The 22,596-nt window shown below is 45.3% G+C and overlaps 1 protein-coding gene across 8 annotated transcripts in view; it reads left to right on the forward strand.

Moving 5' to 3' along the window:
- The window catches only part of SVIL (supervillin), a 155,392-nt gene that overhangs the window by 83,778 nt on the left and 49,018 nt on the right, over positions 1-22,596 (forward strand). For 4 of the 8 annotated variants that reach the window (XM_037037053.1, XM_037037054.1, XM_037037049.1 and 1 more), the window contains 10 exons: positions 6,276-6,356; positions 8,685-9,554; positions 9,911-10,081; positions 10,755-10,789; positions 11,356-11,417; positions 11,707-11,846; positions 13,459-13,554; positions 15,352-15,595; positions 16,026-16,587; positions 17,425-17,650. In XM_037037053.1, coding sequence (XP_036892948.1) covers positions 6,276-6,356; positions 8,685-9,554; positions 9,911-10,081; positions 10,755-10,789; positions 11,356-11,417; positions 11,707-11,846; positions 13,459-13,554; positions 15,352-15,595; positions 16,026-16,587; positions 17,425-17,650 — 2,487 coding nt within the window. The remainder of the gene's footprint in view (positions 1-6,275; positions 6,357-8,684; positions 9,555-9,910; positions 10,082-10,754; positions 10,790-11,355; positions 11,418-11,706; positions 11,847-13,458; positions 13,555-15,351; positions 15,596-16,025; positions 16,588-17,424; positions 17,651-22,596) is intronic. The other 4 variants (XM_037037052.1, XM_037037055.1, XM_037037056.1 and 1 more) reach the window with 4 other exon arrangements.

Here is a 22,596-nt window from a genome sequence, read left to right on the forward strand (position 1 = left end):
CAGCCTGGTCACGTCATTGTACTGTGCAAAACTGGTCCTTCCCACTGTTTGTGTTGTGACTGAGCCTTAAGTATGGAAAGTAGTTAAGCATAACACTAAGGATTACTGCATAAAATAACAGCATTCATGAAAGACTGAAAGAAACTAAGAGAAAAGAACCCAAGGGATCATTACCACTATTCAGATGGGATCTCTCTCTCTCTTTTTTTTAATCTTCACCTGAGGACAGGCTTTTTTATTTTATTTTTTTTTTAGAGAGAAGGGAAGGGGAGGAGATAGGGAGAGGAACATCAGTGTGAGAGAGAAGCATCAGTGGGCTGCCTCTTGAACGTGCCGACTTGGGCCGATCAGGGACCGAACCCACAACTTAGGCACACGCCCTAACTAGGAATTGAACCTGTGACCTTCCGGTTTAAGGGACAACATTCCAACCAACTCTGCCACATCAGCCAGAGCCCTTTTTCATATTTTTAGAAACTCACTTGCCATAATACAGTTTCTCCAAAATAATGCAGAAATTAATTGTGTACGTTTATGCAATGGTGTTGTTTTTAATCTGATGTGGGGTATCCCTTAGGCACCCTGCAGTATTATAGTCAGGCTACACTCCCTAGTGGAAAACCCAAAGCTTCCATTGTAGCTTTGCCGTGCCTGTGCGCTACCCGGATCAGCTCCGCACTCTTCACCATTTGGGGAGCCAAGCCACACTTTTGATCAGCTTTCCAAATGGAGAAGTTTGCTTCCTTTCCACTGTAAACACTGAGAGGGCCCGCTCTGGGCTCTCCTCACTCCTTCACGCAGGTTTCTCAGTCTCTTTGGGCTTTGGGGAGAAATCTGAAGGAAAGCAAGAAGAAAGATCCAAAACAGATTTTGTGGATGGACTGTGTGTGGTCCACATTTTATTGACTTTTCATTCATTAACTTTTTTGCTTTCAAATGATGAAAAAAGATATCTGAATGTAAAAAAAAAAAACAACCATTAGCTGCACTACACATCTGCGTCCAAGCAAATCCCTGAACTGTGCCTCGAACTAGATCAGTGATGAAGGTCAGCTAAATTACAGGTTTTAGAAGGCATGCTTTTAAAAATATTTTTATTAAGCATAATTACATTCAGTAAATTCACACTTCTCAGTAAAATTCTGTGAATTCTGACAAATCCATGAAGCTGTGTGACTGTCACTGCATTTGGGATCTGGAGCAGCTGTGTCAGCCCCCAGGGCCCCTTGCTCACCCTGCAGTCAGCCCGCCAGCCCTGGCCCTGACGGCCAGCGGTCAGCTTTCTGTGTTATAGGTCTTCATCTTTAATATACCAAACCAAATTCTTTGAGTATTTTGTTTTTGTCAATTCAAGACATGTAAGAATTTGATGAAGTGATTTAAAAGCATCACAGACATGTTGTTTATAGTATTCTCAATGAAGAAATCCATCTCAAATGGTTGTAATTTAAATTTCAAGGCAGTTTATACATTGGTGATTTGTAATTCCCAGTTTCCTAGTGAAAACTCAAAACACAAGTCAGGTGTGCACACTAAAATGATGGTCCCCGATGCTGGCATTACACGTGTCACAGCCAACAGGTGAATATTTATGGATGAACAACGGACATTTGGCTGCTGTGACGCTGAGCCTGCAGAGCGTCTGTGAGAGCAGGATGAGGTTTCATGCATTCGGTGTTATGTCGAATTGTTGCTGTGTTCTGCCGGAGCAGCAGGGGCAGCTGAGAGGTCAGTGCGGCAGAACCGGGGTACTCCCTCGGTCCTCAGTGTTTATAATCCCTCCCACCTAACGCCCAGCATCGCCTGTTCTCCGTTTGTTCCTCCCACGAAGTTTCTCCTTTCCACACGGGTGATGCTCACACATGTCTCTGGCAGAGACTGCTCTGTGGGAGAAGGAGACAAAATGCCACTCGCCTTACCAAGGCCGGGCCCCACCCGCCTCACCTCAGCAGCGAGTGCCCTCTGAGCCAAACTGCTCTTCCCTCCTGTGATTTCGTGCTGTGTATTTGGAGGAGGAAGGTGACTGGGTTTTGCAGGATGTACAGGTAGCTGAGTGACTGTCTGGGGGAGAGACCAGCATCAGGTCAGGGTCCTGGGTGTGACCCCACAGGTCGGTGCCTTCCTTGCTGGCCCAAGGGCACAAGAACCCCAGCATTTCTGCCACATCATCGCTCGTTCAAGCCAGGCGGCAGTCATTTCCAGAACTCAGGAGCCAGTAGCTCGGGAGGGGTCCAAGGTATATCTGAGGGGCCCAATCACTGGGTTAAGCCCATTCTTTCATTAACCAGCTTGTGATCTCAGGCAGTTCATACGTTTTTGTGCACCTTTTTTCACCTATAAAATGAGGATAAGAGTGCCTCAGAGAATTGTGGACATTATCATCTAACAATTCCGCCATTCCACAAATCTGTATCGAGACCCGCTATTTGCCAAACACTGTTCTCAGTGCTGATGATGCAACAGTCTCCTCTTTCCAGGAGTGTGTGTACCCCAGTGCAGCGAGAGACATGAGTCAGCATGTACCGTGACAGGGGCAGTGAGTGCTATGAAGAAAATTCAAGCAAATCAAGTGAAGGGAAGGGGAGAGGAGATTAGGTTTGCTATTTGATATAGAGAGACTGATTAGGAAGGTCACCCTGAGAAGACAGGAGTTGAACAGAGACCCCTTCGAGGTGGGGAAGGAAGCCACGCCCCTGCGTAGGTACTGTGCATTCTGAGTTTGAGGAGGCCTCTTCCCTAGGGGGGGCAGCAATGTGGGGTTGGAGGGTCGTGATAGGGAGAGAAGTCTGGGGACATGTCTGCAGATCAGGAAGGACCTCTAGCCCATCACGAGATCTTTGGGTTTTGAGAAGAAGACAGATCTGCCTTGCATTTAAAAATAATTCCTCTGGTTGCTGAGCTCAAAGTAGACTGCAGGTGGGCAAGCATGAAAGTAGGTGGAATAATCAGGAGGTCATCTCAGTAATCTAGGTGGGGGTGGCAGTGCCTTGCCGTAGAATGATGGCAGCAGGGGTAATGAGAAGAGGTTGCATTTTGAGGCTAACCACAGGATTTGCTGATGATTTAGATGTGCTCTGTGTTCTATGAGAGAAACAGACGAGGCAAAGGTGAGCTCAAGGGTTTGGCCAGGGCACCTCAATTACGGGGGTGGCCATTGGCTGAATAAGGTAGGGCTGGCTTCAGTACCAGTGAGGCTTGGAGGGAAATGGAGAGTTCACTTTTCCGATGGGAGAAATTTAAAACGTCTTTTGGACATACAAATGGAAGTGCCAAGCAGGCAGTTGAATCCAGAAGTCTGAGTTCCGGGGGGAGATTGGAATGGAGATAAGCGTTGGGAGACCGGCAGTGTGGAAGTGAAAACTGGATGACGTCATCCAGCCTTAGCCTGTGGGTACAGCAGGAAGAGACAGGGCCTCAGGCTCCCTTAGCCGCAGAGGGGTGGGCAGTGAGCAGGACGGACGATAGGGCAGGGAGCCATCGTCCAGTGCTGCTGGTGGGTGAGTAAGAGGAGGACAGAGAGGTGGCCACACTCTGCAGTAGAGTGGACAGGAAGTGCCCAGGGCAGCCTTGTTGAACTAAACCATTGTTCAATTAAATTTAGGTCTCTCCCCAACGCCTTTTCTTTCTTTTCTGGTTTGAACAGCAGAAATCCTCACCCAAATAAATGCCTTATCCAACCTCAAGGGTCCCGAGAGCCTTAATCTGAGAAATACTATTCTAAGTCGCTCCTGCTTTTAATTTACTTGAGACAAACCCAGGCCCTCCTGTCCTTAAAGTCACGTGACTTCTGAGCTGGAAACATGTATGTGTCATCCCTTTAAAATATAAAGTAGTGACTAATACACCTGCAGTGCTGTGTTGTCTTTGAAGAAGAAAGAAGACCAGCTTTTTGAAGGACGTACGATGTTCTCGGCACAATGCCTTCACATGTGTGAGTTCTCCTTCCGCACATTTGTGGGGTGCATCAAATGTCAGAATTTGAGCAGCCCTTACCACGGTGGCAGTTACTCGGGTTTTTGGCCAGTTCCATGTTTAAGTCGTTATGGGTAGATGGAGCCCGGCGAGACCCATGGCTGGTTTTCAGTTTACAAACACCAACTAAACGTATTCTTAACTCTCCTGGTAATTTCTTTATGGTGATACTGACCGAGTTTATTATTCTTAGTGAGGGTCATATTCAGAAACTCGTTTAGCACTTCACAGTTTACGAAGCAATCCATTATACAAAAAGCATCGGAACTTTAGTATCACTCTGTGATGTAGATATATTGATTACATTAACTTGATGGTTTGGGGAAGCGAGTATCCATTATTCCCTCTTCTTAATATCTTGTGCTCTGTTGCATTGCATCCTTTCCTAGCTGCATATGGTATGCTAAAGTGTTCCTATGTTTATGGAATGTTGAGAAATTAGACCCTGTAGATAAAGTTGGAAAATAGACAATGGTTTCCTGTATACCTGAAGTGTTTATTGGATATGGGCTAAATTGCTGTAATACTGCAGATAGGGTAGGGGGTGATAGGTTTGGCTGTAGAAAGACAGGGATATTACTGGGGAAAAAGAAGTTCAGGTCTGATTGTCACGGACTGCAGCGGTCACAGCAAAGTGTACCAAAGTGGTGACAGGTTCTTCCCCGTCTGCGTAAACCAAAACTCAAACTACAGCGATTTTAGAAACTGCAGAGAATGTTATTGTAATTATAATTCTGTTCTTTTGGAGAGTGCTTTGGTCTAAAAAGTGTTTGCAGCCTGGTGTTGAAGAACTCTCACAGATAGGTTGGTAGGGGCTTGTCCTGGTAAACATTTTAACTTGCATGTAGAATTGCCATTTTTCTTTCTACATCATAAGAGGATGCAGCTCAGTACTTTGAGTATTCCTCCTGTGCCTTGTTTTCCGCGGTTACCACACGGTTTTCCTCGTCTGTGATTTTCTCTGAAATATCTTCTACCTGGCATAATTACAGCCGACCCTTGAACAACACGGCGGTTCAGGGCACCGAGTTTAACTTGATCCCTGCAAAAGGTTAACGACAGTCATCCCCTGGTATCTGTGGGGGATTGGTTCCAGGACTGCCCTCCGCCAGAAGGAGACCCCAGTTCTCCGATGCCCAAGTCCCTCGTGTGAAGCGGCGTTGAACAGTGAGTTGGCTCTCCACATCTGCAGTTTGTTCAGTCCACGGACGTGAGACCCAGGGATCCAGAGGGTCAACTGTGGTTGCCGAACAAAATCCGCCCACAAGGGGACCTGTGCATCGCAAACCCGAGTTGTTCAAGGGTCGGTTGTGCTGTGTCATAGTCAGTCTTGCATTATGTTCCACTGAGTGCTAAGGAATGGATGTGTCCAACGGACACTGTCTTGCCAAGCATGATAGAGGCTTTTTAATGGCTGGTTGGTGCCTGATGCACCTTTGTTACTTCTCAGAGCCTTGTACATAGTAGGAACTCAATAAACACTTATGGAATAGACTTGAGTAGTATTGGTAAATGTTTTGGCTGCGTTATTCAGTGATAAATATAAAAAGAAAATGTGTAATAGCAATTAAAGATATGATCTTATTGACTCTTTTTATTCCTTTATTTCGTATGTACTGTTTTGGATACTATTTTTGTATTTCGCTGTTTACCAATGTACCTTAACAAAACCTATGGGTGATAAATGACCTTATATTTTTAATCCATTTTTTTTACAAGAGAATCGACTGGTATTTCTGGGTAAAGTATGACTATTAAAGATTCTTAATACTTTCAAATTACCTGAAAAACACTATGTTTGGTGGCTTTTGATATAGTTATTTTTATCTCTTGATTTTAGCAGTGAGCCAAATGTCCTGGAAATTCTATGATATGAATATAAACCTGATGACAAAATATGCTTATACATTTTCAAAAGCCAGGATTACTCTTTACTTAACAGAAATCAGCCTTTAGGTTTTAAATTACAATCAATTTCCTAAAACCTCTTTAGTTTGAGTTTTGGTTTCCACTGACAGGCCAGAGCCATCTGTCACCACTTCCACACATTCTGCTGTGACCGCTGCAGTCTGTCACAGTCAGACCTGAACTTCTGTTTCTACAGTAACATCTCCCGTGTTTCCACATCCAAACCTATCACCCGCCTCCCTATATCTCCAGTAATGTAGCAATTTAGCCAGTAGCAGTAAACAATCCAGGTGTATGGGAAGACCTTTTTCCCCAACTAGAAAGGGTCTAATTTCTGTGTGTATGTTGACACTGTAATAGAAATTTTCTGAAGTTTTGTTTTTTGTACATGATAGTACGGGGAAGCTCAAACATGAGTGGTTTCTCCAGAAAGATTCCGAAGGGGACACACCTTCACTTATCAACTGGCCTTCCAGGTACATCCCAAGCTGCAACGCTTGGCCTCTGTTTCCGAGTGCTCCTGCTCTCCCTGCCCCCGCCTGCGGTTCCCACCTCCCCCGTGCAGCTCTGCCCTCTCTGGTAGCAGTGCCTTTGAGAAGCCTGAGTTCACGAAGGGTCTGGGAAGTTACTGCCTAACTGTTTGCTTTTCTCCTTCAGTTGTCCATTCCCCTCTAACAGCATTTCCTTTTGCTCCTCTTTTTGAAAAATCTTTTGGACTACTCCTCTCGTTTTTTCTCCTCTCTCTGCCAACTCACACTCGGCCAGCCTTCCCGGCACCTCTGGGCGTCCCTGTCTCTTATGCCAACCAGCTAGTGTCCCATCTTGTCAACACCCCTGACCCAGGCACTGCAGCCTCCTTGTTTTCATGTCTCCTCCTCTCTAAACCAATAGTTAATTTCCAACAGTTACTTTGAGAGCCTGTTGTTTTGAAAGCAGACAGAGGCCCCTATCATTTCATTTTTCAGGTTGGGGGCAGGGAAAGGCGGAAAGAGTAAGAATGAATAAGTCGGTGGCAGGACAAAGCAACCCTGTATCGAGTTTCGAACAGTCACTTTGTTCTCAGCTGAGGACAACGTTCAGATTGTCTGATTAGAAGGACACATTCCACAGGAGAACTTGAACCGTTTTCGTCTTCTTTTGATGAACAAAGCTTATATAGTCGGAGAAAAGTAACAACTCAGAATCCTTTCCCCCCCACAAATGACTCATAGTAACCGTGTCTTTGTTTTTCTTTAATGAAGTATACATAGATATCCTGCCTCTCATGTTGAAAAACATGTACACATTTATATCACATTTAGCAGGGTGTGCTGGTCATTTAAGAAAACAGCTTCTTCTGGAAGGATATATCAGAAATAATCGTTTCTCTGACTAATCTTAAGTAAAGGCAGCTTTTACATTCCCCAAGAAATCACTTTTTCCATTCTAAAGGCATTCTTCATTTTTTTAAAAAGTATCCCCTGTTAGTAGTCTATTTCTAAGCAGTTTCAAGGTTTCTCCTCTCTCACTAAGTGGTATTTCAAAAAGCAAAAACAGGAACTTGCCAGGACTATTAAAGCCATGTGCCTTGCAAGCATCACATTACATTTTGTCACTTTTCGTTCCATTTGAAAGATAAAGCGACTGAGGCCAGCCTGCTAAGTTACCTGAGACCACACAGCTAGAACCAGCTGAGCCAGCATTTGAACAGAGGTCTCTGAGGGCCCCACCGCCAGGGCGCTTGGCTCCTTTGCTTCTGCAGCTGTAGAAAAGTAGAAAAGTAGCTTGTTTATACAGTTTTTTAAAAAAGATTTTATTTCTTTATTTTTAAAGAGGGGAAGGGAGGGAGAAAGGAGGAGAGAAACATCAATGTGTGGTTGCCTCTCGCACATCTCCTACTGGGGATCTGGCCTGCAACCCAGGCATGTGCCCTGACTGGGAATCAAACTGGCAACCTGTTAGTTCACAGGCCAGCACTCAATCCACTGAGCCATAGCTTTTAAAATGGATTTCAGTTTTGCTTCCAGATATTTAAATAGTCCCAGAAAAAAACAGACCCATCTCTTTTTACATTACTTGTGAACTAACGGCCTAATAGGAGTTGCTAGTCCAGAGGAGAGAAAATGTGCAGTTTATTAATTCTTTCAACAAATATCTTTTCTCTAACATTCTTCGGGGTGCTACAGTTGTTAGTAGTAACGCTGTCCAAACTGATGACATGTCTCCTGAATGACTGAATGCAGTCTGGGTTGCATGAAAAAGCTTGTGAATGTTCAGTTGTATACTTGAAAAGGGTGATTTATTTGTTGTGTCTTGAACTCAAAAAAAGAGTAATCACGCATGCTCTTACATTTCCAGGAGATGAAGAAATGACATTTGATCCATAGGGGTAGTCGTACTGGAAACGACCCCACAGCCCTCTGTGGGCTGTACATGCAGAAAGCCTGCCCCCCGCAACTCCAGCCTCAGTGTGTCTAATGCGTACTGCTGGGGTTCAGTTAGGGCTTTTCTCTGTGGCTTCTGGGTATTCATCTAGTCAAAAGGCATCCCTTCTCTTCCAGGACAGCATCTCACCCCTCCGCTTTACAGAGGTAGAGTTAGTTTTTCACCACCCCTGCAGATGAATGCACATGCAGAAACTCAACTCAAAAACATTCGTCTTGCAAACAGTGGGTGTCTGACATTAACCACCCCAGGTGCTTTCTCACCCATTGCTCTCTCTGTGGGTTTACTTCCATCCACTGGTCACCCATGATGTACGCATGCTTCCTTCCCATTGAGCGGTTACTACACTTTGCAACTTAAACCCTTTTTCTTTCTTAAAGAATTAAAGTTAGAGAAAAATTGGTGAAAGAGGAGAGTGCTCGCAGCAGCCCTGAACCGGCCTCAGAGTCCTTAACTCAGAGGAGACATCAGCCAGTGCCGGTGCATTACCTGTCCTTTCAGTCAGAAAACTCGGCCTTCGATAGGGTCACGGGCAAAGCAGCCGGCTCTGCAGGACAGCCGATCCGGGGCTATGTCCAACCAGCAGATCCCGTGCACACGGCCTTGCTGGTGACCTCGGAAACCCCAGAAAGTGTGTCCGAGTGCAGCTGGGTGGAATCAGCCACACAGAACGTTATAAAGCCTCCTGCCCTGAAGGTTCTCGAAGGTGAGAGAAAGGAGACCCCCATCCTCCATATTTGTGAATCACAAGCAGAAGAATATGTGCCCCTCGCAGAAGCTCTCGAGAAAAGCAGGAAAGCACTCTTGGCTTTGGAGGACGGTGGGCTTGAAGACCCCTCTGCAAAGGAGGACTCTGGCAAGCCTGCTCTTGGCACCATCACCTTAGAACATAGGAAGGAGCCAGAAAGTCCATCACACCCACCTCAAACCCAGAGCCAGTTCACTGAGAGGACGGGCAGGAGCGAAATGGTGTTGTATGTTCAGAGAGAGCCTGTATCCCAAGATGCCAGAGTGACAGATCACAAAAAAGAAGCACCTAGGAGGAAGCACAAGGTCCTCACCCGCTCCCTGTCTGACTACACGGGCCCCCCTCAGCTCCAGGCCCTGAGGGGTAAGGGGCAGTCCGAGCGGCAGAGTTCCAGAGCTGAGGGGCCCCACGCGGAGGCGAGTGTGCTGGACACCAAGGTCTCTGTCGCCCAGCTCCGCAATGCATTTCTGCAGCCTGCCAGTGCCAGCAAGAAACCTGAACTGTAGGTGATGTTTCCAACGTCCTCCCCATGTGTCACTTGCACGTCCTTGGCAGAATTATTCACTTCTCGACTTGTGTCGTGTCCCGCATTGAGTCCTATATAAGCTTAGCTCACCAGTGTGCAGGGCAGACCACACAGGACACGGCTCCAAAACTACCATTGTGCTTCGCCTACTAATGGGGAGCCGGAGGATGGGTCTCGGGAATGCTCCTCCTCCTTTACATGCATGGGACAGGCATGCAGTGGGATTTTGCGGTGTCTGTGCCTTGACTCACTGAGATGCATAAACCTTTGCTCTATTCTCTCTCTGTCTCCTCGGTCCCCTGCTGTATCCTCCCTGCCGATGGTTCTAAAAGCCAAACGCAGCTTGAGAAGTCAACCAAAGGAGTTGGCTTGCCTACCAGCGTGGAACGGGAGAGGGGGTCCCGGAAACCACGACGCTATTTTTCTCCTGGTGAAAGTAGAAAAGCTTCTGAGAGATTTAGAACTCAACCTATAACCTCGGCAGAACGAAAGGAATCGGATAGGTAGGCGTGTGTATGTCTAGGGACTTGAGAGAACCCACACAGTGTTTTCACCTCAGCGATGGTCCTGCTGCTGTTTAAAGGGGGTGTGGTGACTCCATGATGTTTCCACCTAATAGATAAGGAGTTTTTATTTGGCTTATATAAGTGGACGTTTAAAGAATGTTGTCCATGACTACAGTGTTCCAAGACACCTTCTAGACTGCTTTCGGACTGTAAGAAGTAAGATCTTCATTTAATGTTTTTAATTTGTTGTGCTCTTGTTAAATTAGAATCGAAATTGAGCGCCCACCACATTTTACAGTGGAAATCACTTAGGGGTGTTCATTTTATAGGTGTCTTCCAACATGCCATATTTGAGTTTTGTATTATCACTTGATTAGCCTGAGAAATGATAAGGTTTGTCTAAACAGTTATCATCAGTCATGTTCAGTAAGTCGCACTGGATTCCGGTTTGTCTCCACGAGGTGTGCACTTGGCTGAGCTGTGTGCACACACAGTCTGTGGTGTCTGTTAACTGCACATGTGTATTCACAACTAGAATTGCTATCAGAATCATATCCTAAAGAGAGTTTAATTGCATTGTTATTTTTAGTGTTAAAGTAAGGTTTTATATGGATCTTCTACCTCCACCAGCTAATTTTTGGTTGTTATTATTTGCTAATGTCTTTCATAGGTCTGCTTCGAATTCAGAAATGCCAACGGCTGACGGCAAGTATCTGTTTTTCTTTTGCTTCTTTATTATCCCACCCAGATTAGGCTTAAATGATTTTTACTTTTTGAGAATGAGATGATCATGAGTATCTATTTCTTCCTTTCCTGAGGGTTTTCTTTTGGTGAGTATAAGAAAACCTAGTTAGGGTTTTCAGACAATCTTTGCCTTAGTTTTTGAGAGAGTTAGAGAATTGCTGAGTGAGCAATAATAAAACAACTGACTTGGTCCAAAGAAGCAGGTAGTTCTTGTTCCTGGTGCTTTTGAACAATAAAGAAGAGACATGCCTTCCCCAAAAATTCTGTTATGAAATCTTGATTTGTCAAATAGCACAGTAGAAAATTACTATCTAGACAGCATTTGTTTGGTTAATTGCAACTCAAATGAGCGCCTTTTCACTGAGCAGAATAGGCTCCCCATCCGGGGGGAAATATTGCCCAGGATAATTTTTAGTACATCTGTTCTTACATTCACAGGATTTCCAGGTCAGCCTTGGAGACACTTTTTAGAGACTTTACCTACATTTTCTAATGACGTCCAGTTTTTCTTTTGTGGCTTTTTACAGACGAAGAAAAGGTAGATGAACGAGCCAAGCTGAGTGTTGCTGCCAAGCGGCTGCTTTTCAGGGTAAGATGTGCTGATGCGTTTGAGCAGAAACTGTCACCCTGCTGAGGGAGGTGCCTGGCCTCGCCCTGCACCTGGGCCGCTGCAGCCCCCCAGCTCCTGCCCAGCTGTTGTCCTCTCCCCATCTCTGACTGGTGTGACCACCAGCTAACACAGCTGGTGACAAGTGATTTGGATCTCCCTGGATGCACCCCTGCCCAGGAGTCCTGGAGGGGAACAGAGTAGAGGCATTGTCCTGTCCCAATTTCCTTTCCTCACATTCATGAGGATTTTACAATGTTTCTGATCTCAGGAAATGGAGAAGTCCTTTGATGAGAAAAACGTTCCGAAACGACGTTCGAGAAACGCGGCCGTGGAGCAAAGGCTGCGGCGTCTGCAGGACAGATCCCACACCCAGCCCGTGACCCCGGAGGAGGTGGTCATTGCAGCCACGTGAGTCTCCCCTTGGTGCTCGGGGCCATGGCTGTGATGTCTTCTATTTACAAAGAGATTTAAAGATTTTTAAGTAAAACAAGGTGATTGGGAGATGGTTTAGTTAGAAGCGATGGAGAAGTTGGTGTTTAGAGATTTTTCTTGCTGGAGTCTCTCAGAACCTCGTAATCGGAGGTGTTATCTATTGCATCTATCGGAAAGACATGAAGATGAATTTTGTTTAATTTTTTGTCTCTGCATTTTCTTATCTCTTGTACACTGGGAAGTTTACAACATGAATGTAGATGGATTAATCTAATGAAGCCCATGCATTCATCGCCCAGTTTCAACAACCGTCAGCTCCTGTACCTAGAGCCACACCCCCTTCCCTTTCCCCTCGCCTTGTTTTTAGACGAACCCAGACACCACTTTTCCTGTAAGTGCATTACTGCATATCTTGAAAAGCAAAGGGTTTTTTTAATAATCAAAAAATTTAATTTAATTGGAAGTTTGATGACTTTTCGAATTTTAGGAAGTAATTTTTGAGCAGTATGTTCTAGTATATTCAGAATGGATTTCCCAAAGAAATTCATTCATTCAGGGATAATTACTTATATAAAGTGAAAACTTTTATTAGTTTTAAGATTAAGATTTTTATTTGTTTTTAGAGAGAGGGGCAGGGAGGTCAAAGTGAGGGAGAGAAACATCCATCAGTTGCCTCTCATATATACCCTGACCAGGAACTGAACCTACAACCCAGGCATGTGCCCTGACCGGGATTTGAACTGGCAACCCTTTGCTTTGCAAGATGACACCCAACCAACTGAGCCACATGAGTCAGGGCATTTTTTTGAAAATTGAAAATTGGTTTTGGGCTTCCCCTGGACACACACACACACACACACGCACACACACACGCACACACACACACACACACACACACATTCTGAAAAAATGATGTGAATCTCACTTGGTAGTAACATCCCCAGAGGCCTCTGTGCGCCAGCCCACACCTGTGAGTCTGCTCTTTGATCAGCTGCCTTCATTTCCTTCCTAAGCTACTTCTCAACATTTTGGTGTATTTTTGGATAAATATATCCTGTGCCCATCAGGAAGCCTTAGCAAATCAGTTTGTTTTAATTAAAATGTTGATTCTTTGAATATTTGGGTGGCTATTGCAAAACACAAAGCAGCTACCTGTGGGAATAAAAAGGTAAATATAAGCAAAAATGATCACCTTGTAAGGCTGTGAGTCTACTCTGATGAGCCTATAGATTATGCAGACACTGACTCTTTAAAAAAAATAAATTGAGGAAAACATTCTAAAAATGAGCATAATCTACAAGATATCCTTATGGTTGACACTAGCTTTCTTTAAATTGCTTTTTTCGATGAGAATATGTCTTTTGGAAATAGCCTATTCTTATTCTATTTACTTTGAGTAGCCTCTGTCTGTTATTTCCTAAGTTTGTTATTGCTTTTCAAGTTCTTCTGTGATTTTCCCAAAGGAATGAACAAATGATTTTGTTAAAATATTTGATTTCACATTTCTGAATGGAAAACTGTGCTTTCCCTAATGCTTCTTTTCTTCTCTCTCCTTATGAATGGTCCTTCTTTGGCAATTGCTTTAAAGTGAGCCTCTCCCTGCCTCGTGCTCTGTGGCCACCCACCCTGTAATGACAAGACTTCCTAGTCCCACTGTAGCTCAGAGCGCTGTGCAGCCTGCCAGGTACTGGGCAGCGATAGCGGCATGAGGCCCGAGGGCAAAGGTGCTAGCCTGCGGACGGGGCTGAGGATCTTGAATGCCTTTCGCGTGTGTGACAATACGTTGGTGCCATGTCTTGTTCTGGGGATGTGTGCCGTTTTCCTAAGTCGCAGTGCAGGACACTGATGACTCCCCGTGGGCCTGCATGGGGAAACGCTCCAGCCACCTGCTTCCAGGACGTGTTAGAACTAGAATCACCCTAACTCACTTATCCGTGCGTTTGGCTTCCATTTCTCATACACGTCGCTGTCCTTAAGAAATGTCATTCTTCACTCTGAAACACTAGAACTTGATAAACAGTAATGGGAAAATGGACTTTAGTGGGACTGTTGAAATTCTGATAATCCCCGGGTTTTTAAAAACATGTATAGACACAAATAGGCATTAAAAATAATCCTACCTGTTTCTAATGGATAGACAATGCCGTTATATTTGGGGGTTAGGACATTAAGAATTTATAGTGTCTGAAAGGTGTTTCATTATTGTGTTTTAAATTGTGTCCTTAAGGCAAAAATAACCCCCGCTGCTTTACTATTATGGGCAAAAACATGAAGGCTAAAGATAAGACTATAAAAGAAGTAAAGGGACAGTGCAGGAGTAAAGCCAGCACAACCCAGATGCTGGGACTCGCCTGGAAGGAGGTTGACGTTACCCTCCCAGGTCACCTGCTGACCTCAGAAAAGACACCGTGACAGGGCGGTACCTTACGGCCATCTCCCTTCTACCCTGGAACACTGGTGCTGCTCTGTGTCTGGCACGACACGCGAAGTGGCGATTAAATGGAGTCAAGGCAGAATAAACCGTTGACTGGATTTGAGAGTCGGATGTGCCCGTGGCGGAAGGGGCCTTGTCTTCAACCTCTGAGGATCCCCCGCGGCCACGTTACTGGAAGCCCTCTCTGCCTGGGAGCCAGAGGGGCCTACCGGTGTCCAAAATTTCCTTCACTTTTCAAGTCACTGACCTAAATACCTTTAAAAAAACTGGGAGAAATCTGTGAGAGAAAGTGCTGGAGAGAAGGAGTGAAAGAATCTTTAAAATTAAATCATTTGTGTTTAGCAAGTGAAAATCAAAACCCTGGGTTGTGGATAGTGCTGACAGCATGATTAGCTAGTCACTATTTAAAATGAAACGACCACCTTCTGAACCACACATTTAGGTGACGTCTAAATATGCCATAGGTCACAGGTGGCAAACACAGGGCCCATGGGTTGAATCCAGCCCTCCACCTTGTTTTATCTGGCCCGGCACCTTGTTTCTACCTGGCAGCAGTGCCGAGCTCTTGCTTAACTGTTAAGGAGTAGTTACATTTATACAGTCCTAACATTCCACTCGGCCCTTTGGAGGCAAATGCAAGGCTGATGGGGCCCCAGGTGAAAATGGCTTTGACGACCCTGCCGTAAGTGTGATGCCTTAAGACTCCCTGTAGCCTTGTTTATTACTGATTCCAACAAGACAACTTCTTTCTAAAATAAGGTATGCTCAAGGTGACTTCAATTTCTCAGTTCGGGAATTCAATTTTCAGAGATACTTCAGAGCTACAAAATCCGCTCTTTAAGAGATTGACAAGGCTGGTGTCCCCGGCTACTCTGCTTTTTACTGTCTCCTTTAATAGCTTAACACCTGCCTGCACCTGTCTTAAAGGGACATAGGCAAAAATAAAGCCCTTTTCAAAATAGACACTTGGAAGAAAGTTAACATACAAAATTAGTGATGGGTTTGTGTGTGTTTTTATCTGTGTCACTGACTTATTCTCCCTTGCAGATTGCAGGCATCTGCTCACCAAAAGGCCTTAGCCAGAGACCAGGCAAATGAGGGCAAAGATTCTGCTGAACAAGGTGAACCTGATTCCTCCACTCTAAGCTTGGCAGAGAAGTTGGCCCTGTTTAACAAATTGTCCCAGCCAGTCTCAAAAGCTATTTCTACCCGAAACAGAATAGACACGAGACAGAGGAGAATGAATGCTCGCTATCAAACTCAGCCAGTCACGCTTGGAGAGGTGGAACAGGTGGGTACTCTGTCTTCGATCTCTAGGTTTCTGGTATGTTCTTCAACTTTAGGAGCACTGGGTTATCTCGGGTTAATGATAAACTGAAGGTGGTCTACCTGTACACTGTGTTACCTGTAAATATTTTGGTAATGCCTTCATTCCTAAGAATGCCCAGTATGTTTCTCTTTCCCTGTTTGTATAATTTGCCTGCTGAAATCATCTGGAATGTATCTTTATAGAGAGAAAATAGGACACACAGTCTGCTTTTCACCCAGATGACTTGGTTGATGAGATGCATTGTATAACTGTATCTAGGATTGGTTTCCCACAAGACCAGCAGTGAGACTGCACCAGAGGCAGTATTTCAGGGTAGGTCAATCCATACACTGGGGCTTCTGTACACAGTATTTTTAAATCCGTTCTTTCTGTCTTCACTGTGTCCTTCCAGGTGCAAAGTGGAAAGCTCATTCCCTTCTCACCCACCATTAACACATCTGTGTCCACCAAGGCATCGACAGTCACGCCCGTATACGCAGGGGACCTTCGGACAAAGCCCCCCATGGATGACAACACAAGTGCCACTGACTATAAGTTTCCTTCTTCGATAGAAACTTCAGACGCTCCGGTTAGAAGCATTCTGAAGTCCCAAGTCTGGCAGCCTCCCATGGAGGGCAGTGGGAGCAAAGGCACGTTGAGAGAGTTTGGAGAGACAGAGAGTAAGAGAGTCCTGACAGGCAGGGACAGTGGCATTAAAAAGCACGAGTCCTTTGAGGAAGCAGAGCTGTCCTACCCCGTCCTCAACCGAGTCTGGGGAGGTGACAGCCAGAAAGAACCTCAGTACGCTGTCCTGAGAAAGGGGAGCCTGGAGCCAGCTAGCACTCCTGCCCCCCACCTCGGTGATGAGGAATTGCCCGCTGCCAGAAGCCTCACACAGGGGAGCTCGGACAGGCAGCCCTTTGAAGAGAAGGTGGACGTGGAGAATGTCACAAAGAGGAGGTTTTCACTGAGAGGTAACTCGCTGCTGCTCCTCAAGTTTTAGAAACCAGCTGGGGTTTCGGTGGCTGCTTGATTGCTTGCACGTTTGTGATTGTTCCTAATTGAGTTGCTGGGTGTAATTAAATTATGAAGGCAAGTTTATAACTAGCACTCATTAAAAGTCTAGTGAGAGTCCTCCTCTCCCCTAGACTTCTCTTCCTCTCGAATTTGACTTTTTCCATGGATGATTAGTTTTTCAACAATAAGAATGCCTGATGCTCTTTCACACATTTTGATAAGGGTGTGTGATTACTTGGGTCGTGTTAAGGTACATGACAGCCTTGTGAACTGCTCGCTCTGTTGGCCCCTTCCATGGCCCAAATGTCCAGGCTGGGTACGTACAGGGAAGCAGGGCTTTATCCCAGGTCTGTGGACTCCAGGTCCCCTCTACATTCTGCTCATGCACACCAGCAAGGTATATACATGGGACTTCTTTCTCATTCTACATTTTCGTAAAATGACAGTATGTAAATTTTAACAGTGGTTTTGGCTTGTGAGTGTGGCACATTTGAAAGCAGTGTTTGGAGGAGTAAAACATTATGTAGTGTACCATTAAAGTGAACTTCCTGAGTCTTGCACACAGGAAAAGACCAGTTGTCACCAAACGATTTGCTGTGTGGAGGAACCCCCTGGGAAACTTGTTTTCTCAAGGAATATAGCGTGCCACAGATTTGCATAAATCCCGGTGGGTTGGGTAACCGGCCATGTGCCCACAGATTGAACTCAAGGGTAGGACTGTCGGGGGCTGGTGAATAGCTGGGAGAATGCTTGCCTGGAGGAGCTAGTGCTGACGTTGCTCTTTTCCTTCCCAGCGGCCGAGTTCGGAGAGCCCGCTTCTGAGCAGAACGGCACAGCTGCTGGGAAAACTGTTGCTCCAGCTGCAGCCCCAGTGTCCTGGAAGCAGCAGGAGCCTTCAGCACAACTGCAGGAGAAGCTCTACAGGAATCCGTGTGCGATGTTTGCTGCTGGAGAGATCAAAACGCCAACAGGGGAGGGCGTCCTCGATTCACCCAGCAAAACCATGTCAATTAAAGAAAGGTAATCGGATTTAATGACTGCAAAGTAATTCTATTACGGAAGAAACTGCAACTCGCTTTTAAGAAAAGATCTGAGTGATGTGCAAAGAGAGGAACTCGCAAGTCCAGCTACATAAGGAGATACGCTGTTATACTAGAGTTCTTAGGGGACGTTGAGGTATTTGAGGGTGAACTGCAGTGACCCCCCTGTCTGGCCGGGCGAGGCTGGATGAGGTCCAGTTCCACACACATACAAGGAAACCGCAGAAGCAGAAATTTGCTTGCTTCGTTTGTTTGCAGTTTCGTTTTCTTTTTTATATTAAACGCTTTGGGGCTCCGGCGGCGATGGGAACAGAGAGCTCGGCTCCCTCCCTTTCAGATCCACGTGGCATCCAATCAAAGGTGCTTACGGGTTCTGACTGTCCGTGCGAAGTATGTAGAAGGAATGTCTAAAAGGCGGGAACGAAGGGAAATGCATATCTAGAATACAAACCTTTGGGATTAAAACCTAAGTTCTGTTTATTTTACAGAAAATAAATTAAAGGACTTTTCTGAACTGCATTGAGACATTTTGTATCAGGTAATAGCTATGAAAGATTATATTTGAGTATCAACACTGTAAGGTCATTTTATTCAAAAGAATGATGGCGGCCCTGGCTGGGTAGCTCAGTTGTTTGGAGTGTTGTCCCATACAGGAAAAGGTTGCGGGTTTGATTCCCGGTCAGGATACACACCTAGACTGCAGGTTCAGTCCCCAGTCAGGGTGGATACAGGAGGCAACCAATCAGTGTTTCTCTCTCCTGTTGACATTTGTTTCTTTTTCTTTCTCTAAAATCAATAAACATCTCCTCGGGTGAGGATTTTTAAAAAAGGATGAATGATGGAGGATTAAGAGAATATATTTAAATGGCACAGATACAAAGAATAGGAGCTAAATGTCTCAGGTCATATTTTCCTTGTTAACCTTAAACCACTGTCGAATTAAGGTAACAGTGACAGGAACACAGCATGAAGAAAGGGCTCCTAGAGTTCCCGGTGTGATGAGCAGAACTATTTCTACTGGCAGCTCCTTGTGGTTCTGCCCACCCGGCCTCTTCCTTAGCACCTCCCACCACTCAGTTTTCCTGCTCTGTCAGATTCTGGCTGCTCTTATTGTTCGAGCTACAAGCCAAGCTTTCGAACAATCTTTTCGAAACATTAATAAGATGGAGCCTTGGTCAACTAATGAATTGTTAAGGTGGTTAAATCTTATTTACTTTCTCCTTTATTCTTTAAAATTCATGATGAATTACACCCACTAGACCGAGGACACTGGGAGACAGGACCCCAGTCCTCACAGTGGGAGGCTGTTGGGCCTGTTCCGGCCCAGAGGCCCCCTCTGCAGGAACCTGCTTCAGAGAAGCTGGATCTCAGAGATCCAGCTGTTGATTACTGGGTAGGTGAGAAGAAAGAGGTTGCATTTAAAGAAATTAATGGTAAATGTCACCAGTATACAGTTCTGATGTCATAGGGGTGTTTTATATTTTTATGGAGAAACATTCCAATGGGAAATACTAAGATATACCCCTCCTTTCAAAGGGTCTTAAGAGGGACTCCCCCATCTTTGGGTGTAATCTATCTGTTGGGACTTAGGAGTGTTTTTAAGTATACTTCATTGATTATGCTATTACAGCTGTTCCATATTGCCTCCAGGGGCCTGTTGCCCACCTTCCCTCTGGCAGTCTCCCCTCTTAGTTCATTCCCATGGGTCATGCATGTAAGTTTTTTGGCTTCTCCATTTCTTATGCTATTCTTAACCTCCCCCTGTCTATTTTGTTCCTATCAATTATGTTTCTTTTTCCCTGTACTTTTCCCCCCATTCTCCCCCATCCCCCCCCCCCGCCCTTCCCAACTGACAACCCTCCATGTGATCTGCATATCTATGATTCCATTCCTGTTCTAGTTGTTGGCTTTGTTTTTTTTAATTCAGTTGTTGATACTTGTTGCCTTTTTAATGTTCATGATTTTGATCTTCTTTTTCTTAAATAAGTCTCTTTAGCATTTCCTATAATAATGGCTTGGTGGTGATGAACTCCTTTAGCTTTATCAAGGACCTACAACCTAGGTTATTCTATCCAGCAAAAGCTATCACTTAGAATGGAAGGGCAGATAAAGTGCTTCCCAGATGAGGTAAAGCTAAAGAGATTTAGAACTTTTGATGAACTTTTGCGTCTATCCGTGGTGCAATAATTGTTGGCTTATTTGCTGTTTTTAGTAAATGTTAGTGTATTTGTGCCTTTCTGAAAGCAGTTTCAATCCTCCTGTAAACATCTCATTTTGAAGAGTTCCAGGGTGGCTGTAAGGTTTCTCGGAACCGCCTGAAAGTGTTCCAAGTCCACTGTGTCTCCACAGGGATCTTCTGGCTGGTGGGAGATAAAACCTCTCTCACTCTCCAAGAGGGAGCCCACCCTGTTCCGAACCATGATAGCAAGGAATGCTTGTTAAATACTCAGCTCTTCAGTTTAATTGTTAAAATATACAGGTGTATTTCAGGTTTATAGCAGGTTTGGTTTCAGACCACTGCAATGACGCAAGCGTCACAATAAAGGGAGTAGTAATCTTTCCACTGATGGAGAGTCTTGCCCCCAACGTGTAACAAATGCAACATCTGTGAAGTTCGATAAAGCAAACTGCACATATACAACGAGGTGTGCCTGTATGTTTGAAAAAGGATGAGGAGCCCTTAATTTAGCGGCTAGGTTTATAGTAAATTATGCTAATACAAAATATTTTTACCAGTGATCTCCCCCTGGCACCATCTTGATGGTGCTTTTACTTGTACTTTGCTGAAATAGCAAAACTGTGTATCCTTACAATCCATCTGTGATAGCTTTTCCCTAAATTGGGTTTATAATCCTTCCCTACTGTTAATTGAGATGATGACGTTTGACCTATTTAAAATAAGAATGCTGTTCATGTATTTCTTTGGATTTTACTTTTCTTTTTTGAGGTGGCATATAAAGTAGAGCTTTTTTTTAAAGATTTTTTAAAAATTATCTTTAGAGGGGAAGGGAAGGAGAGAGAGGGAGAGAAATATCAATGTATGGTTGCCTCTTGTGTGTCCCCTGCCAGGAACCGGGAACTGGCCTGCAACCCAGGCATGTGCCCTGACTGGGAATCGAACCGCAATCGTGTGGTTCGCAGGCCCGTGCTCAATCCACTGAACTACACCAGCCAGGGTAAAACAGAGCTTTTAAACCTTATGCTGACGTCCTCTGACTGCCTCGGGCTGCCAGAGGAGAGGCTGCCAGAGGAGAGGCGTGGCTCCAGCAGCCTGGAGTGCGGTTGCAGGCGAGTGAGCAGAGCCCAGGGCCAGGCAGGCTCGTCTCCCCCTGGGCCCACTCTTCTTTCAGGACAGGTCTGATGCTCAAGTAGAAACATAAATAGAAGTTTCTTTTCTTTTTCATTTTCTGTGACCTCTAGAATGTCGAATTTGAACCCCAGCAAGTGCTAACTTAAACACAATGTGCGTCTTTCACTGGATTAATAAAATCGCTGCCTCATAACTGTCCAGTTGATTGAGGTGTAAGCTGTCCCTGTCTGGGAACTAGTTTGAAAAGCATTGCAAAACAAATTCTTTGTATGTTCTTTGGGGATAAAACCTCTTTAATACCTGATACCTCTTTAAAAGTAGACTAGGCTTTTAGAAATCTTATTTCCACAATTACTAAGATGACCAAATCTGAGATTTTATATTGGGGACATTACCAAATAAGGCAAAGGAGCCACCCCTTCAGTGGGAAATGGGTGGAATGTGAGGACTTGGTTGCATAATATCGAAGAACTCTCCCCATGCCTCCTGCCAGCTTGCAGAGACCTGAGTCACAGGGGCAGCTGCCCTGCCCCCCACCATTTTCCCTGCTTGCCTCTCCATCCTTCCACCCTGCACCCAGCAGAAGCTATATTCATGCTTCCCCAACAGACTCCAGATAGGAACTAAGATAGTTCCTATCTTTGGGAGATTTCAGCCACTAGAGGGCCCCAGATTTATGTAACAATTAGGGATAAAGGTGTTGTTCCCCTGTGACCCTCCTTTTCTGATCTCTCATTTGTCCTACTTTAAAAGACACGTAAGTTCACTTGTCCAGCTTGCAAACTAGCCAAGGCCATTGTAAATACCGATCTGTGCAGTTCGGCCTTATCTGAAATCTGTGTGGTGCCCGTGGTCCTCTGAAATGCAGGGGCATTTTTTCAGAGGGAAGAAAAAGTTGAGGATGAGGGCACATGGTTTGCCTGTCCCGAGTTTGACCCAGCTCTGACGGCTGCAGGCCTGCAGAACTTGTTCTGACCAGGTGGGTCTTGTCAGACGAGTGCCCCTGAAACAGCCACTCCGGGTAGTATTCTCTGCTGGAAAAGTGCGGGCTGTGGCAGGAGGGGTGGACATTTCCCCAGGCAGCCTGGCAGGCCCACGTCACAGTGGCCCCGGCCAAGCCACAGGGTCAATAGGCTAATGCAGCGCCACTCACTGAGTTCTCAGCCTCAGTCAGAGCAGATGCCCAGGCTCTCACCATCACAGCCCTGCAAATAGCACTTGGACTTGGTGGATGTTAAAAGCGCTGACAGTTGTTTGAATTGCACAGGCAGTAATTTATGTCATGTGTAAGATCAGACGTTTAGCTCCTTGGCCCTCTCTGGTACACAGCAGTCTGCAGTGAGTCAGGAGGGCCGTGAGACTGCAGAGGCAAGACCACATTTGGAAAGGGCTTTCGCCTCCTCTGCTTGTGGAACACGGACTAGGAAATCTAAAGGGACAGGAATAATACCAGTCTGATTGATATTATTCCTGATGCCCTGATTATCCCAGATGGCCAGTCTGATTGGATTAAAGTGTCAGTGTGTGTTATTTTTAAGTTACCCATCATTTGCACCATGTTGGCTAATGCTAGGTCCAAAGTGCCATGTGGGCTCAGTGGAACCACAGTTCTTCCG

This window comes from Sturnira hondurensis, unplaced genomic scaffold, assembly GCF_014824575.4.
Source record: "Sturnira hondurensis isolate 20B ecotype Veracruz unplaced genomic scaffold, ASM1482457v3 Scaffold0022910, whole genome shotgun sequence".
Classification (NCBI taxonomy): domain Eukaryota; kingdom Metazoa; phylum Chordata; class Mammalia; order Chiroptera; family Phyllostomidae; genus Sturnira; species Sturnira hondurensis.